The sequence below is a fragment of the Homalodisca vitripennis genome, chromosome 1 (genome assembly GCF_021130785.1).
Source record: "Homalodisca vitripennis isolate AUS2020 chromosome 1, UT_GWSS_2.1, whole genome shotgun sequence".
NCBI lineage: Eukaryota > Metazoa > Arthropoda > Insecta > Hemiptera > Cicadellidae > Homalodisca > Homalodisca vitripennis.
The window spans coordinates 101,018,910-101,038,311 of record NC_060207.1 but is presented as its reverse complement, the minus strand read 5'-3'; the positions used below and the strand labels follow the sequence as shown (position 1 = coordinate 101,038,311).

The 19,402-nt window shown below is 33.2% G+C and overlaps 2 protein-coding genes across 3 annotated transcripts in view; one reads left to right on the top strand and one right to left on the bottom strand.

The window, feature by feature from the left end:
* Positions 1 to 1,472: 1,472 nt before the first annotated feature.
* Positions 1,473 to 16,506, bottom strand: LOC124367759 (intraflagellar transport protein 52 homolog). Of its 2 annotated transcripts, none has more exons than XM_046824854.1 (8): positions 16,198 to 16,506; positions 11,624 to 11,745; positions 11,295 to 11,512; positions 9,242 to 9,362; positions 8,213 to 8,373; positions 4,196 to 4,353; positions 2,269 to 2,514; positions 1,473 to 1,878 (listed from the first exon to the last, which is right to left on the bottom strand). In XM_046824854.1, exons 1-8 carry the CDS (start codon positions 16,210 to 16,212, stop codon positions 1,558 to 1,560), a joined length of 1,362 nt encoding a protein of 453 aa, XP_046680810.1. In that variant the 5' UTR covers positions 16,213 to 16,506; the 3' UTR covers positions 1,473 to 1,557. The 2 variants fall into 2 exon arrangements, with proteins under 2 accessions (XP_046680810.1, XP_046680818.1); XM_046824862.1 differs by having other exon boundaries at positions 8,222 to 8,373.
* A 2,466-nt stretch (positions 16,507 to 18,972) lies between these two features.
* Positions 18,973 to 19,402, top strand: part of LOC124367753 (serine/threonine-protein kinase Sgk2-like) — a 54,972-nt gene continuing 54,542 nt past the window's right edge. Inside the window, exon 1 of the mRNA XM_046824843.1 lies at positions 18,973 to 19,176. The gene's annotated coding sequence lies outside the window, so the exon portion shown is untranslated. The remainder of the gene's footprint in view (positions 19,177 to 19,402) is intronic.

Here is a 19,402-nt window from a genome sequence, read left to right as displayed (position 1 = left end):
GATATATTACAATAAATAAAGGCTTGGATGAGCTCAGAAATGTTTAAAGAATTTGTGCCACAAACTTAAATTTTTGAAATTTGCCACAGAAAGCAATATTGCCGCTTGACAATGCTATGTGCCATCCTGACGAGGGAGGAATTAAAGATAAGGAAATAAAGGCCATGTTTTTGTCTTCAAATGTCAGCGAACCTTAGAGGCAATGAAGAGGAATTATCGAAGAAACCTGATTTCTTCTTTAATTGACACTATGAACCAGAGAGAAGATATGGTGAACAAATAGCGTAATCTTAATTTGGAAGACATGGCTCAATCAAGCGAGAGTGGTGGAACAAAAACCATTGCTAAATCTGTGAAAAGTTTTTCTACAAGAAAACGAAGATTCTCCGTGTGGTGAAAGGAGACCGAAATGGACAACACTAGCCTAGTAGTTACAACAAATAATGGGTTGCGCAGACGCAACAGAAGAGGACATGGATTGCCAAATACGAACAATCTGAAGTGACAGATGAAGAAACAGTGAACATGCCAAACAGAAAAAGAGAAAAGGATATAGTGTTGGAGGAAAGTGCACAGAAAGTTTCACACAGCAAAGGACACAAAGCTTTAAAAATGGCGTTAAAGTATGGGCTGGAGGAAACATTGTCTACCGAGGTTTTACTTCCAAGGAGACTGCGAGATTTGGCGACCAGTAAATAACAAACAGCAGGAAAACAAAAGACAAATCACAAACATTTTTACCCAAGCTTAAGTTTAGTTTCATAGTTCATTGCTCTGTATGTGAGTATGTACCTACTGTAAAACGTGTTTTATAACTTTGCCTTAAGTGCATTTTGATGTGCAAATAAAATAAAAGCTCCCACACACGATCCGACCAGTCTGCGGACACGTCTGTCGAGGCATCCAATTCTGGCTGTGTCGATCCGACACACTGCCAGAATCGGCAAACATATCTGCGGATTGGTCGGATTGTGTATGGGAGACTTTACACAATTCCAAAATAGTTTAAATCATTTTGTGTGTTATCTAACCTTGCTGTGACCGGTTTAGGCGGGATAATCGAGACTCTACTGTAACACAAGATTACAACCCAAAGCAATAGGAATGAAAAAATGGCTAGGTTCCACTAGCAGGTCAGTCATTTTAGTCTGCTAGAAGATGCCAACTGTTCATTTTCACCAATCTACGCATTCATTGTTACAATGTTTTTATACTGATTACTCAATAAAAAACCTATCAATTATTTATATGGTGGTATTTTGAATATAATTTACCCGAAGCTTTTATTTTTGATGATAAAAAGAATAAGTTTACTAAGTGTTATTACATGATTATTTTGAACATGCCACCATAAGGATAGGAACTTAAAATCAATTGTGCCTAAATACATCTACTCATGGTAAAATCCTCAAGCAACATGATTTTAAAATATACGTCAAGAATAAAGGTTATAAAAAGAAAAAACAACTGACTCCAACTCAATGTTTATAATGATTTATAATAAAAGTAATACTGTAACACAACAGGAAGTGAACATTACAACAAGAATTATTGCAGTTATATTAATTTCTCCTCTTTGAATACATTATTCTTCTTGAACTCTGCAATTAGCAGTGCAACAGCATGCAGTATTTTGGCAGCATCATCCGTTGGACTGCCCACTCCGATGATCCTCCCTGCCTCCCTTATCCAGTACTCCAGGTCTGCTATCTCATCCTCCAGGGCGGCCCCACCTCCCACTCTGCCCCCACCCACACCTCCACCCAGGCACTTGTTGGCCAGTTGTGACAACCGTGCCTTATCTGAACTGAAAGCCTCTTCAAGGTCAAATAGTTCCAGTGCTGGCGGTGGCAGGTCTCGAAAAGATGGAGGAAACACCTGTAAAATATCAAAATAATTATTATGTTCCCATTTTTATTATATTTGTAAAAATATTTGTTATAATGCCCAGCATGCTTACTTCACAAAACAAGAGATATAACTCTCTGCAGAGGTGTTATCATTTTCCTTTACAACTATTCTAATGGTTATCAAAATTATAGGTGCAGTCTATGTTGACCAGTTGAATTTTTATAATTTATCTATCTGGATAGAACTAGCACAGTATTGCATTTTATTTACTTATTACAAATTTGAATACTAGGCACTAAAGAGCTATGGTTTTTCATAGAAAGGTTGAAATATCTCAAGATTGTGTGATAGCAATTTTTTACACTGTGTGAATTAGAAAACTTAGAAGATATGTGCACCTTGACTGAGGAAACTTACTGCAGGCTGAAGAGGAGGGAGAGGAGACTCAAACTGCGGGGGGATGAGTTTGAGTGGTTCGTGCTTGACCTGAAGCTCTTCATAGGCAGCAAGCACTGCAGGCACCATGTCCATGTTAACAGAGGAAAGGCTATGATCAAAAAGGCGTGTGTAGTCTGTGGGCACATCATCCACTGCCTCCTGGAGACAGCCTCGTGGCAGATCGGCCAGGTGGCAGGTATCTGGGACCTGACAGTAGTCTGTTATCTGTGACAACAGTAAATTATGTCTACTTAATATTTTATCCAGACCAGTGTTTTGGTTGTAAATTATCATCAAAAATCCTTTTCTAAATTTCATCCATATTTAACCCCTTATTAGCTCAGGTAATGAAGTGAGAGTTATGTACTCAGGAGTAAATACTGTACATACTATTGTGTTCACATGGCTCCATTAGGCTGTTATGTGTTAAGAATGATAAAATTGTATTGTATAAGTGGAGAGTAATCTTCCTTTTTGAACATGAGAGAGACTCTGCAGAGAAAAAAATGCAACTTTAGTGCAAAAGTTTATACTCTGAAATATTCTCACAAAAAATTTGCCCTATTTCTAGAAGGATTATGGTATTCTTTCGAAATAAGCAGTACAACTAAACTGTCATATGTTTGGAATAATTTAACAGTGGAATCTTGTTTAAACAATGACTGTTTTCATTAATGTTATGAATTAATGGATTCTTACAATGTGAGATTAATTATATATGTCCCCAAACCATATAATTAATATAGCTAGTTTAAGATCTTTTTCCAGCATAAAGAAAAATATCTGACAGATCTTAAATTTGAAAGGTATTTTCCAATTTTAGCTACATTTCAAACAAATTTAATAGTTGACACTATTCTGTGTTTATACTGGATGTGTACATTGTGTAAATCTGGAATAAAGTTAATTTGAATTGAATTGAATACTACAGAATATAATGTAACCTCATAATCAGTCCAGATGGATGCAAATACTGAGGTATTAGTTTATGAATACATTAGTTCAAAAATTAGGTCTCTACTCTATATAAAAAAATAGATGGCTATTCTCATAGCCCCTGTAGCATAATATAATGTAAGCATTACAATGTACCATAGTTGTAATTATTTATGCTGAATCGCGGTAGGAAGTAGGCTCTTTATTAACTAGACGCAGTGCGTGGACATTGTTTGTTGGTTCGAGACCGGTCAATCAGCTGATTGTGTTATCTACGGTGATACGTTCCGAACCTGTTGGGTGGAGAGAGGGAGCGCAGTCTTGAAGTTTCGACGACAGGGTGCAGACCTCAGTAGAGAAGCAGTATTTCTTCCTCTAATCCTATAGTTTGGGATCTAGAGTAATTCTTTTAATCAGGTGTAAATTTAAATCAAGTTTTAATTTTCTTTAGTGCGTTTTTAGTTTCCTATCAGCCTCCATAGTCTTCAAAGTAGTAAGTCCCGTACCAGCGTTTAGTTAATATCTTTTATTTTATACTGTTGTGATTAAATTTGTAAAATTTCCCATATTACAGAGTCTGAGAATTAATTCAATTTTTTGAAGTATTGTGAATTAAATTTTGGTCGTAAAGTTAATATCAAGTTTTGTGTTATTTTGATTTTGAATATTTTGAGAAGAGAACTTTTTATTTTATTTTGTTAATTTAAACCATTTTTGGAGAAGTATACATTTTTAGTTTCATTTTAATTTTAATTCTTTTGATCAGACTCTTAATTAGATTTGATCGATTGTGAGGATTTTTTGAAGAAAATCGAATCTAAAGTTTGTAAACTTTGTTAAAATTTTGGTGAACTCTAATTCGGAATAAATCAAGTATTTCCGAAAAGTTGTTTTGATTTATAAAGTATTAGCTCCAAATTAATATAATATATGTGCTATAATAACGGTACAACAAAATAAGGTAAAATACCTCAGGATCATCAGAATCCAGTGTGTTAAGCTGAACATTGTCAGAAGTGAGGAAAGCGAATATGACCTCCCTTAATTTGTCATTGTCTTCTTTGTCAATGTAAGAGTCTGAGAACAGATGACATGAGCCCAGTACCACCAACTTTCCTCCACCACTCTCTAAAAATCAAGACATTTGTGTCACAATTAAATAGCTGAGAATTGGTACACATTGGATAAATAATTGGTTATGCTGTATTTTATTACAAAACTCTTAATGGAAAAAGATCAAACAATCCTCGGAAATTAAATAAAAAATTAAAATAAAACAATATGTTTGCCAGAAAGAATCCAAAAGCAATGTTTGAAAGTTACTGTAATAAACCTTTGCAGAACAAAATTAGGTTTTATTGAGAAAAACCAAACTACACAAACAACTTCTAGTAAATAAAACAACTAAATAAAATGGAATGACATTGATGTAAACAACATATTAGTGCAGTCATTGAAGTGAAAAATACGGTCTTACCTCCGAATTTTTTTACTGTGAACCGATTTGCATGAAATTTAGGAATTAGGCTCATCTTACCCTTAACTTCAAAAGTGAAAATGATCTGAACTCCGCCTATTATTTTTAAGGGGTGTAAACAACCCCTTAATGGGAAAATTGAAATTGAGCCATTTTATCGCTAGAAAACATGTATAATAGTAAGTGGTGAAATTGTAAAGTGTTTTCTAACACAATTACCTCATATTAAAATCATTTTCAACCCCTTGAAAATCTTACAACCTTTGCAAACAACCCCTAAATTGAAAAAATCACAAAAAAATACTTTGGTATGACATAAAAAGATGTAAGTAAGTATAGAATAAGTAATATTTTATATTCTCTATAATAATTATCAAATTTTTAACCCCCTTTCAACCCTTGAAAACTACCCCTTGATAAAAAATTAAATTTTTTTTGTAAAATAAAAAGGATTTAAATATTATTCCACACTCTCAAAATGATTATCGTATTCTTAAGCTTTTCTACCCTTAAAACTACCCCTAAATTAAAACAGTAAATATATATAATTATATATTTAAAAATAATTTAATTTAGAGTAAAAAATTACCATTTATTGAATAAATTATTTACAAATTACATAAAATCCACTCAAATGTGTTATATATATACATATAAGAACGTTGGTATATATTCATGCCTACGTTTCAAAAATATGTGAGCCATATTATGTATATATAAACACATTACAATAGTTTTGGGTCTCTATTATACTGCGTACTTTCACATTGCTCCAGATATTCACACTCCGAAATTTTCAGTTACTAAGTAGAAAAAAAATATGATAAGTTTTTGGACCATAACTCCTTCAATTTTCATGCTATCACAATTTATAAAAAACCATTGTAAAGGTAATTAAGAGAGCTACAACATCCTTCATTGCAATATGTAGTAAAAAAACCTTTTTCTCTAACGGTGAAGGGTTAAAGGGCTTAAGAGAGGCTGTGATTGCGCTGCCACGCGCTCTTTAAACAATCATATCTCCGTCAATTTTTGTTTGACAGAAAAAACAAAAAACCCAAATTGTTTGTCAGAAAAATACCTAAATTTTTCATTCCTACACTTTTATACGTATATGTCGTCATTTTGGAGATATTATGAAAAAAGATGGTTTTCTTTTTAATTTGATTTTTTTTAAATCATGACTTTTTTTGAAAAATATGTATCCTGAAGCACCCAAACTGATAAAATCTATCAAACTATTCATAATAAAGTTAGTTCTAGGCGGAATACGATTAGTTTTAATTTTGGTGGAAATGGCACTTATGAAACCCATTGATTTAAAAGAAAAAACATTAGATGCTCCTCTTATTTGCAATACAGCTCACTTATTTTACGCGCAAAAAGACTTTTAATAGTGCTCATTTTAAAGCTTATTTCAAGCACTACAAAACCCTTTTTTATTAGAATGCCTAAAATGCATCTGCTCGCCGCTAGATGGCATTGACCACATCGATTAAATTTCAGACACAATAAAAAACTGCTTTGATCTTTAATATCTAGCTTAATATTGCACTTAGAATACTTTATAAAAACCCAAATTGTTTATTTATTTACCTGCTACAATTTTGTTATTAATAATATTTTCAATAAAACGTATATTTTTGGAGATATTTGCAAAAAACCGATGAAAAACGTGAAAAAAATGCGAATTTTAAATTGCCAATAACTTGAAAATTATTGGATTTTTCGAAAAACTGTATAGATGATTTTTTGCTTAAAATTAGGCCTTCTATCGATATCCGAGGTTATTTAGAAGAAAAAACAATTCACCCCCGAGAAGGGGTGACAACCACCCCCAGGGTGGTTGCGGAGTTCAAATCATTTTCACTTTTGAAGTTAAGGGTAAGATGAACCTAATTCGAAAATTGTATGCAATTCGGTTCACAGTAAAAAAATTCGGACCAATAATGCTTCAATGACTGCACTATATCCCTATTAACATGTTCGCTACCACCATGTTAACCCTTTGCACGCCAAGTAATTAATTACGTATATGTTTTGCCCTAGCGCCAAATTACTGAATATTTAAATTTTTTGGAAACTGTAAAGCTATTTTTTTATTTGTTTAAGTAATTGATTTAAAGAATAAAAAACCATGAAATGCTTTTATGAGCATTTTTTAAAACGAAATATAGATATTTTTCTATTTTAAGTACCAGTAGGTATGAAATGAATGAAAACATTATTTTGATAAAACTGTATAATTTTTACAAATGTATACTGGTACATGAACTAGATATGATGTGTGATAAGTAAATAAATACACATTTTGGAAAAAAGTAAAAAGATATCTTACAAACTGTTTTCTGTTTTTTTTTTCACAAATAATCGTCCAAAGTATGAAACGCCTCAAAACAAACTTCTGGGTGTAATGATGGATTGTCTGTATATGTCTTGCACGAGTATACAGTTTCTTTTCTCAAGCACTTTTTGAGACAAACCACACATCTTGCTGTTCCTTTTGGTCTCTTCTGAATAAAATGTGGTTTCTTGTTCAAACGTTCAGCGGGGGGTGTTCCTTGACCTTGAGTGGGTTGGCCACGGCGACCCCGTCTGCTCATTTGTTGCGCCAGTTTGCTTGCAACGAGGTCCTTCACTAAACTTTTTCTAAATTGTGCGTGTATCATCGGCTTCGTCAACTACACTTGAAAACCTGGCGTTCATAACCCCAAGAACGAAATCGTCAAAGTCCGGATCGTCTGCGTTAGCCATAATTATGGCAATATATTCACAAGTTACGTCAAAACAATAAATAATAGTTATTACTATAGCAATAGTTTTAATAGTTCACAAGCACTAAACGTAATATAAACTAATAAAACTGTTAAAACATAAACTGTCAGTGAGCAGGAACACTAGAGATAGAACTTCACGAAATGGCGGCGAGTATAATCGCTTTGGGCGTTGCGAGAAGTATGGGAAACAAACATGAATAGAAAGAAACAGCTGTTACCGATTGATACTCCTCAAACGTTCAGTTGGCATGTTGGCTAATGGCACTAGGCAGCAAAAGTGACTTTCTCTGCCATCTAGCGGCAAATTCGACAACTATTAAACTATCTAATGTTGTAAAATGTATTTCGCGGTATAACTCGCTATGGGTGCTGTACGGACTTTTATGCATGTGAAGTAACTCGCTTATGGCGTGCAAAGGGTTAAGAAAAGTCGTATATCCATAGACCAGCCGACTCAAATACGGTTTCTACCCCTGGACCGGCGTCCCAAATATGTGCCGCTCGGGGCACCTCAAACAGACTGACGGTAGATACTGTCTTCAATAATTCTACTTATAATTACATTCTAAACAAACGTCACAAATAAATTTTAATACCTTTGGTATCAACTATTTTAAAATAACTATATGCTCAACAACTTAAATGACACAAATCTGAAAACTAGCTTATAACTTACAAGAAGCTGACACTGGTAATCTACGGTGCATGTGAGCATGACTGTGCAAGTTGTAACCTGACATGCCTGGGTGACCGCTGCGTGTGCGTGACGGCAGAGCACAGAATGCCATGACTGGACGGTTTAGAGGAAACGCCACTGTACCACTAGACAACACTGCTACTGCTGGTCGAGCAATGTTCAGTGTGGCACCAAATGGGTAGACGAAACTCAATGCCCTGCAAGGGTACAATCTCTCATAAACCACAATTTTCAATTTTTTTCATATTTAATTTAACATTTTTAGTTAAGAGTCAAATCCTTGTAGCATATAGCAGACTTTTTAACACTTTAAGTGCTAGGTTTTCAACTATGCCTCACTGCTTGGTTTATTTTTATAATCATACAATATTACTAAGATGTAAACAATTGAAATCAAATAAAAAATATATGTAAATTTACTGCTCCAATAATTAAAAATTTTACAAATGGACCTAGGAAATGAATCTTGTGGAACAGTTTGTGTGAAAACATCAAAACCCAGATAAAATTGGTAAAACCATTTAGCCTGTAGGAGTGTACATCATGAACAAAAAATTGGGATTCATATGGATTCCATTGAAATATGCTTTTAGACTTCAGTTATAACTTACTGTTCAATACTACCCGTCTGCACACTCCATATAATAACATGAAGGCTACAGCTTAGCCCAGCTCAACCCTATCTAGCCAACTAGTAATATTAATGTACATAAATATATGTATATATAATGTTTTCTTAATTAGAATAAAAACAGTAATAATGACAAATAACACATGATGTGATATAAATTTGAAGGTAGATTTGAATGAATGCTTAATGTGTGTGAGTTTAAAATGTTTTGGGAAATTTGTACTATAACAAAAATTATAAATATGATATTTAACCCTTTAAATTTTCATTTTTTACAATAAAATATCTTTGTTTTGCTGTTTTTAACGGCTCTTTGGAAATTGTTGTTGTTTTTTATATATTGCCCACCAAGTCATTTTCACTATCTGTGTCCATGTAATCTTCATGGATTAATTATATAATCGATCAACAAAAAAATTGTTATTTTAACTCACTGTGAAAAATTCTCCAACTTTTTGCCAGCATGTTGGGCTATTCCACGATTCAAAACCCCATTTGCTACAAGGCATTCTTTTGGATGAAAATACTTGAAGTAGTGGGTACGCACAACACAATCTGGAAGAAAAACAAGAAAAACCTATTGAAATCTTTAAACAAAATATTAAGAACTTGTTTGAGGAGTCATAAATTAATTAATTGTTATTTCCATTTCAATATGATAAATTTTATTGTGAAAATAGACAGCCTCATATTGTTATCATTTTGACCTATTGCAGGCGAAAGATGGGCACTACAGTGCCGATAGATGTGGGCTATGGGTCCTCTGTTCACCATTTGGCAATTACTGTTTATTTCGTGTTTTTTCCACTAGAATATGCTCGGATGCTCTCAGTTACGTTTAGTAATCATGAATTTGTTTGTGTTTGTCCGCGAACATTAGTGTATGTATAATCCCGAGCTGTGAGAAGCCTTCGACAAACAAGCTGAATCTTCAGGTCACGTTGATGTAAAGTCTAATTCTGATCCAGATATCATACCATTGTCACCGGAACACCAGCCAGGCAATAACTATAAAAATTATCCAGTAGTAGTTTTTGACAGTGAAGAAAATTGCCCAGGACCATCAAACTATTTTAGCCTACTGAATATGCACAGTGGCGGAGCGCCCGACTGCCTACTGCTGTAAACAACTCCGGCCGCTGGGTGTCACACACTAAGGTTTTTCGTCGACCGCAATGGGTTAAAGTTAGCAGAATTAATACAAAAGGAGTTTATATTGATGGCAATGAAAAAGTAAAGTATTATCAAAAATGGTCACATATGATCTATACAGTAGATCTCAAGAATAGATATAATATAGATATGTTCAAGGGCTCTAACATTTCAAACGCTTTATAAGGAAGAAAGAAAAACATGAAGACAGATTATATGTATGCTACCTTTATACCATCCACAAAATAACTAATCTACAGAATTACATCTTAAAAAATAAATTATTATTATTGTTAAAACTATGTTCATAACTCCAGGAGGGTTCACTTTTGGCTGGTTTATACCATCCAGGTGAACCCACAGTGGGTGCAGCAAAAACCAATGTGTCACTTAAATCTGGGCAACCCTATGGATGTCCAGGAGCGGCACATCACCAACCGCAAATGTTGATATTCTGGGGCGAAAGGGTAATTCAATAGGTCTAATCTAAAAGTCAAAGGTTCTTGCCAGCCTAGACATAAGGGTGTGTCACCCCCTGCTTGCTTTGGTTCAGAGCTGGCTTCGCCTTCTTCCTAGGGGACGTGACTTGAGATTAGTACCCTAAACTTTTCCTTATGAATCTCAACAGAGACAGCTCCTACTCCAAACCTTACCCATCCAAAATATCCTGTCACTCCGGAAGCAGCACAAAGGTCCTTATAGGTGCAATTTTCTAAGCTTCTTGTCCTAAGAGAGAAAAAAAATTGGAAGTTCGTAGGTACTAGTATACTTTTTAATTACATAACTGCATATTGGGTGGAAACCTCTTGTGTGTTATTTACAGATAAATTTCCTAACTGGGAATATCAAACATTACTCCTTACATGGGAAGATAAGGGGATAATTTTGTAGTAGTTTTAGTGCAGCATTTTAATTCAATCTGGAATATTCTCAAGAATACCTCATAAGGCGCTGCACAATCAAATAAAAAGCTACTATTTAGAAAAACTTTCAAATTTGTTATAGCTTTAGCTTAAAAACGGTCCATTTTTGGAAAACATTACATCCTGGTTTGTCACATAAGTTCAGATATATTTAGTAGACAATGGGATATATACAACTGAGATATTATACTCTTCACTTGATATAAAATACTATTTTCACAGAGACAGCAAACGCGCAGCTTGTTAGAAATTATTATAGGTCACTTCTTACTATAGCTAGAGTTACAATATGTTCACTAGCAGAACTTACAGTAACAGACCTATATAAGTTCTTGAGAACAGTGACTGTACCACTTCATGACCAAATTATTAAACATCACAGAAGGTTCTCTGGTACTATAGAAATGATTACCATTGTTAACCATGATGCCATACTCTTCCAGAAGGAAGTTGATGTTGGTCTGCAGGGTCTTCTCTCCACCTTCAGTCACAAGAACAAGTAGACTGCCACCACTGTCAAGGTACTTCTTCATTACATTGAACTCACTCTCTGTGAACCGCTCGCGTGGTGCAGCAATCACAAACACACTGACGCCACTGAGAATTGTTCCGCTGATCTCATCCTTGTTCCTGCCAATCGATGATTATCACACAAGGCTTTAGTCATAAGAGTAAATAGCAATAAATACTTTAGGTTCTATGTCATTAATGCAGACTACTACTATTATTATTGATACTTACACAGTTACTTTCCAGTTCCCTTTAAGCTTCCTTTGCAAAATTTTATAGTTGTCGTTGAGTTTGAAAAGTTCATTTTTTGACTGATTAAACAAGATTGTATTGAGCTTCTCTGAAGATTCAACCTAAAAAATGAATGCAATATGAAAAAAGACAATTTTATTTAACTTAGCACAACTAAAAATTAAAATTATTTCGAATTTTTGTTCTAGAACTATACATGTTCTATAACAGTAACTCTTGATCAATTTTTTCTAGAGTCTAACTATATATGTTCATTTCCTTATCTGCATGAAACATTCAACAGTTTTATGTTTCAGATGATCATCAAACTGATGTAGTTATTTTAGCAACTATTTGAAATAAAAGAAACAAAACTCTAACTCACCAAAGAAACAAATTAATAATAAACTAGAAGCTATTGGAGTATTTGGAAGCGCCCTTACATGGTTTTCAAGTTACCTCACTGATAGAACACAATATGTATCTGTCTGTGGGTTGGCTAGTGACCCATTACCAGTAGATTATTGTGTTGTTCAGGGAAAAACCCTTAGACCAATTTTATTTTTAATCCATACAAATATTTTCTAAAATAAATTTAAACGGAATTTTCTTATTTGCTGATGACATGTCAATTTTTTTACACAATAAAAATTTAACAGAAGTACAAATGAAAGCTCAGAGTGACCTTACAACATTGAAGAAATGGCTCAATTTAAACATTTTAATGCTTAATATTTCAACAACTATTTTTACCACTATTGTTGCATGTTTCTGATTACAATTTGCAAAATCTGATCATTCATAACTGTGGAAACTATCTTAATTACTTTTGTACAGCCGAAAGTATAGAGAAACTAACAATTTGCAAGTATCTTGGAGTTATCTTTGGCCATAGAATGATATGGAAGCATGGTATAGATTATTTAGTTAAAAAACTAACACGGTTAATTTTTGCCTTTCAACAACTGAGGGATGTTCTCAATGCAAGCAAGATAAAACTGGCATATTACACTTATAATCAATTTTTGCTTTCATTTGGAAATATTGCTTGGGAGAGAGCTAATAATACAATGATCCACACCTTGTTTTTATGCCAAAAAAAGTTACCTACTTAAAATTGGTTTCTACAAAGGTTGTCATTACCCTACTGACACTTTATTTCAGGAATTATCTTTCCTTACTGTTTGTCAGTTATTTATAAAATCTCTTTTAGTTCACATCTTTCCAAATTTTAACTCCATATTCTCAGAAATTACCTATTCATATAACACCAGATATGCCTGTGAAACAGGAATAGCTACTTTACAACTTATATCCAGCCAGTTCTAATTGCTTGTTTAGTCGTTTTAGCTCAACCATTTATTATTTATTGTATTGCCACAATGTGTGTTATATTAATTATTTTAGTTTCAAATATGATTTCATTTATAGAGGCGTATTATATATTTGAACATTAAGTAATTGGTAATTAGGCCTATACTAATCGATATAAAAACTGGGTCCGCTTATCGTACTCTACTCAAGATTACTTGTAAAATTTGGTGGAATAAACATCATTCATTCATTCATGGAAAGATAGAATATATGTATAATCTTTTATACATTACGTTAATCAGGATACTCTTACCACCTGAAAGGATAGACCGTTCTATTTAGCCTTTTTTAATTTGTTTTTGTGGTTGATATTAACAAGTAATGTGTTTCAATTATTTTCAACAATTGCGTTTTGACATTATTTTAAATTATAATATCATCATATTATAATTTAAAATACAGCACCTTTGGTGCTGCCCCGCGCTGATGGCCGGAGGCACTCGCATTTTGGGTGGCGGAGTGTGATCAAGAATAAAAACAAGTTTTGAGTGTTTTTTCAATAAAGAGTTTAGTTTTAGTTTGGTAATGTTTGTTTTATTGAATTTTTGTGTTTGGAGAAATGTAGAGGTAAAACAAGGAAGTACAACAAAGCGACGCATCAGCTGAACGGGCGGCGAGACTCTGCAATCACGTTATCTACTAGACCGCTCGACTTTGACCTCTGTCTGAGGATGGGGAGGGGTTTGCGATAAGACAATTCCTGTTTTATATTGACGAAATATTGTTCTACGCTAATCTAGTAATCAGTAGAAACAAAATGTCAAATAACGATTCATGTCTGGGTGTGGTCGGTATAATCCCAAAGTACCTAATAATTTTAATGTAAATAATAAACAACTAGAAGTGTTTAGCAGACTATCTTTGTGACAGTTTGTTCTGCAGGGAAGTGTGCTTGTCTATATAGAATCCTTTCTTCAATTCAATATATACCTAATATTCGCATCTAAAATCCTAGACTATCAATCGATATAAAAGTATCTATAGTCCTCAATAACAATCATATGTTTTAAAGGTACTTTGGGATTATACCGACCACACCCAGACATGAATCGTTATTTCACATTTCGTTTCTACTGATTACTAGATTAGCGTAGAACAATATTTCGTCAATATAAAACAGGAATTGTCTTATCGCAAACACCTCCCCATCCTCAGACAGAGGTCAAAGTCGAGCGTCTAGTAGATAACGTGATTGCAGAGTCTCGCCGCACGTTCAGCTGGTGCATCGCTTTGTTGTACTTCCGTGTTTTACCTCTACATTTCTCCAAACACAAAAATTCAACAAAAACAAACATTTACCAAACTAAACTTTTTATTAAAAAAACACTCAAAACTTGTTTTTATTCTTGATCACATTCCGCCACCCAAAATGCGAGTGCCTCCGGCCATCAGCGCGGGCTTCGGCAGCACCGAAGGTGCTGCCCCGCGCTGATGTCGACGAAAGAAAAACATCCCTCGAGATAGTACCTATCAGTAAAATATCAAATTCTAGAGGGGCTAATCAGAAATATAAATTGAATTGTAATGGAAAGGCAATGATGTACCGTGCAAATCACGTGATGCCGCGCGGCCTGCCGTAATCAGGATTCTCGAGAATGATAAGATAACAGCGACAACAATACCGATCACAATACCTGGAAATGCTTGTAAGTTTGTAATTTTGTAATTGAAGAGTTGTTTTTTCGTTCTATCATGTTTGTTTCTATAAATTTCTATTTTTGTGTTCTTCATACTGGTGTGGTCGGTATAATCCCAAAGTACCGTTTTAAATTAAAATATGGATTTAATATTTACAGTGATGAAACAAATTATAAGCAAAATTAGGAAAACTGAAGACGACCATATTTGCTCCTCTCACAGTTACAGTTGTTTCTTTCCCACAAATTTCAAATAATGGATTTTTCAGTACGAGTCCAACATGTTGAAGCCACGTAAAACATGTCTAATTATCTTTCAAAGCAATGTCGTGTAGTTTTCTAAAATCGACTGCCATATTTAATAATAAAATGTTACTTATATGTAAAATTGAAATATTACCTTACGTGTATTATTTGAAAGTATTTACAGCTGTTAATATAGATTATTTAAGTTATTTGTTCAAAATAATTAATCAGTATCGATTGATTATATCGGTGGTTATGATTAAGTAATATCGTTTGCCAATTTCGATATAAAAAACCGGGTCCGCTTATCGTACCCTACCCAATTGAAGCTACAAAAAATATGGCTTATCTTTTAAAGCAATGTCGTATTGTTTTCTACGACAGTAATTGACTACCATTTTTTAATAATAAAAATTCACTTATGTAAAATTAAAAGGGTAGAGTATGATAAGCGAACCCGGTTTTTATATCGCTTACTACAATCATAGATACTTATATATATATATATATTGAATGAGAGAACTATCAATCGATATCAACGTATCTGAAATACTAAATTAAAGTTACATGTTTTAATAGAAATAGTTAAAAGAATTACGTGACGTCATAAATAATAAAGGAGCCAAATGATAAAACTAAGACAGGTGATAGGAAAAATGGCATTTAAATAATAAAGAAATCGTAACAACAAAACAAATCCAGAAAGACACTGCAAATAATTCTTATAATCTTATAGTGTTATTTTGCATAGTTAATTTGTATAGTTATTTATTTATAAAGTTAACTAGATATATATTTACTTATACACTAAATTGTGTTTAGAATATAAAATGCATGTATAGTTGATGCAGATGATTTATTGTTCAAATTAATTACTACTAGCCTATTGGTTGATTATATCTATGGGTATAATAATTAAATATGGTTTGATAATATGATATAAAAAAACTGGGTCGTACTCTACCCAATTCAAATATTACATGTATTAGCTGAAAGTGTTTACAGCTGTTGATATAGATTATTTAAGTTAATTGTTCAAAATAATTACTCAGTATCGATTGATTATATCAATGGTTATGATTAAGTAATATCGGTTGCCAATTTCAATATAAAAGACTGGTCCGCTTATCATACACTACCAAAAACCGGGTCTGCTTTTTGAACTCCAGTCTCAACCACTGAACACACTTGCAGAATTTTATAAATATTGGAACATGGAAAATGGGCTAAACCCCAGAACCTGAGCAACATAACATCAAACAAATTGTGGTGGGGAAAACAAATTTTTACATAGATTTTGAATAAATGAGAACTTACTTCAGTTGGAACCATCTTTTATCAGCTTCCTATTATAAATTACTTTTCAAATTTGAAGTCATTGGCCTATTTGTACAGCGTCTATTAGGCCAGGCTGATTATTTTTTTCAGATGAAACTATTGTTTGGTTATAACAGACTTAATCAATAAATTAAAACAAAATATTTTAAATTTAAGCTATTCAGAGAACGAGGTAAATATACAAATTTACTACGTTAAACCTGCACACATTAATTCAAGCAGATTAAATTATGTAAACAATCAACAACACCTCCGACCTCGTCTTTAATGTCAAAGATCAAAACAGTACAAAATCTCATCTTGTCTACTAGATCTAATATACATTGTCATAGAGTAATCAAGTTTACATAATTATCATCGGACTGAAAAAGCTTTAAGAATAATGTATGGTAAATTTAATCTAAAATTGAAATTTTCATGGCATATTATTTGTTTTAGTTGTATTTATTTACAATAGCTAGATTTTCATACGGTATAAGCAGTAACCAAGTGCAACATTTTCAGTGTAAAACAAATTGCAAGTTCGGTTCTACTTTTGCATTACGAGTATTAATTTACAAACAGACATTTCAGTTCGTATCATTTTTAAATATTTGCAGTCTGTGGTGAGCTGCAGAAGTGCGTATAAAACGAAACATTTGAATTTCTCATGCCTGTACTCGAACAAAAGAACGTGATACAACAAAATTCCTTTAACGGAAGCCTCGATCTTCAGCGTCGTAAAATAATCTACATATAAATTTGATCTTGCTGTTTGTGCATGAGAGGGGATCAGCGAAATCATAAAGGCGACTAGACATTAGACAATTTACTACCAGAGCTTAGTGACACCTGTGGGGGCTGACGTTCTAGTACGGAAGAAGTCCTGATTTAATTGCTCTAGACGTTTATCTGTTGGTTTTGGTCACTTCTTTGGTGATCTCTCAGCTATGTTAGCTACCATACCATGGTCATCATAACACGTTTTCTTCATATAGATCACTAGTAATATTTTCCAAGCATGTATTATTAGTCCATTATTATTCATTATTTATTTAAATGATATATAGACAATTCTAATGTAGTTTATTTTTTTAAACAATTGCTAATGATTCTTATCGTCTTGCACCTAATAAATCTCATTGTTTGATTGTATCTATTGCAAATTATAAACAAATTATTATCTTCCTATAACTAGTTCAATAAGTTAAAAATCAGCAAACTGAAAAGTATTTAGTTTTATTTGGGGAAAATAAATTCATTCATTCATCATGGCCTTGTTAATCTAGAAAACGAACAGGCAAAATAAGAATATTATTTATATGCACTGTACTGTTGTACAAAAATATGGATTATAGGGTAGTACAGATCTAAAAACCATAGGTAAAAGATTAAAAAATATACAAACTCTTTGTACTAGTAATTTCCAATATTACTAACGCTAGCCTACTTGATACTTTATAATTCAGTGTGCTGTGAAGTGTCTCTAGATGTTATTTAACAAAAAAAGATCAATACAGACGAAAATTAAAACAGACTTCAGTCTGAATGGCCCCCTCTGTCCGAGTAATGTTAAGATTAATTTACGTGTAGGTCATACAAACGGCAAACCCTTGGTTAAATATGCAATTCTCGGTTTAGATGGTTTGGTTTTTCCAGATGTTGTCATGCCATTAAATACAAAAGCTGCCATATTAACTCATATTTAAAAATGTCTAACAAGGGGACTCATTGGACTCTGCAAAAGCTGGCCACAGTATTTTATGTTGTAAAGAGAATTAAGTACTGATCTAAAAACAGCAACTAACGCTTACTATGCCGTTATTGAGTCTCACCTCAGCTATTTTAGCTGGTCTATAGCCTAGAGAAACTTGTAGATATGCCTTTATTGAGCTCTGCATAATCATTGTTGTGTCTCTATACATACTTCAAGTAATAATGTACTCATACAACAAAAACTTGACAAGGGGTAAGGATTTGCACACACACACAACACCCGCCGGGCTGCAGATTTTACCTTACCAGTACACAGAACGGTTTTCAGAGAAGCCATCGTACATGGGATCCAAGCTTTTTAATATCTTGCTTGAATACATCAAATCACAGAGCAGTAGCGATGCCTAGAAGAGAGAGCTAAGAAGATGGTCGCTGCATCATCCATTTTACATAATTGAAGAGTTCTTAAATTGGAAAACTTAATGGACACTTAAAACTATACATGTATTATATTGTCTGAGTTATACTTTTGTTTTGACGCAATTGTAATTCTATAAGAATGTACAAATACAGTTTATTGTTGATTGTCTATTGTCTTTGTTTTGGAGAGAAACGCATATATTTTTAGTAATTATTAAAGAAATGTTTCATCGTAGGTGAAAGTTAATTTCAACTACTTATTTAATATTTGACTTTATCCAACTCTGGTTTCACTTCCTCATAAAGAAAACGTGTATGTGAAATGTTTAAATATCAATAATAAGTATTGCACACGTATTTTATGATTATGCGCACTTGTGATAACATACAGCCAAGTGGGTTTAAGATTAAAAAAACAGGTTTTACTTTTGAATGTTCTTAGAGTACAGATAAATCAATTTTTAATAAAAAAACTGATTTCATAACAAAAAATTTTAAAGGAACACTATAAATAATATCGTATGCACTTTTTATATACAGTATTCATACAACTTTCGCTAGGGCTCTCGTAGAAAAACACAATGTTATTTGTTTATATACATGGCAGCGATCCTGTGATGTATGAGTCAGCTGCATTGTTTTGTTTTTTACAGTAGGGTTTGTTTGAGTTTGACTGACATTTCCAAAATTCCACTCCAGTATTACAGATTAGAGTTGTGTCAGTTTTGATTTAGATTTTTATCGACAGTGAGTATTCCAGTATGTATAATGTTGAATTAAAAGAACACTTTTAGTGATCACTTGGTTGAAGGTGCGGTTGTTTCTATTCTCCTTTTTTATTCGGTAAGTAATAAAGTTAAATAGGTTTAAATGGTGACCCACTATCAAACTGGACTGTCATAAGTGTAACTTTCATCCAATTGACATATCCTCAGAGAGCTGATAATAACAATAAGAATTCTTTAAAATTATTGTATCAACATCATTTCCTCTCATACTCTAATATGTTGCTAAGCATTATAGAAAGATAACACATGAATACAATTTTGGATGGGAAAGAGAGTTTGGC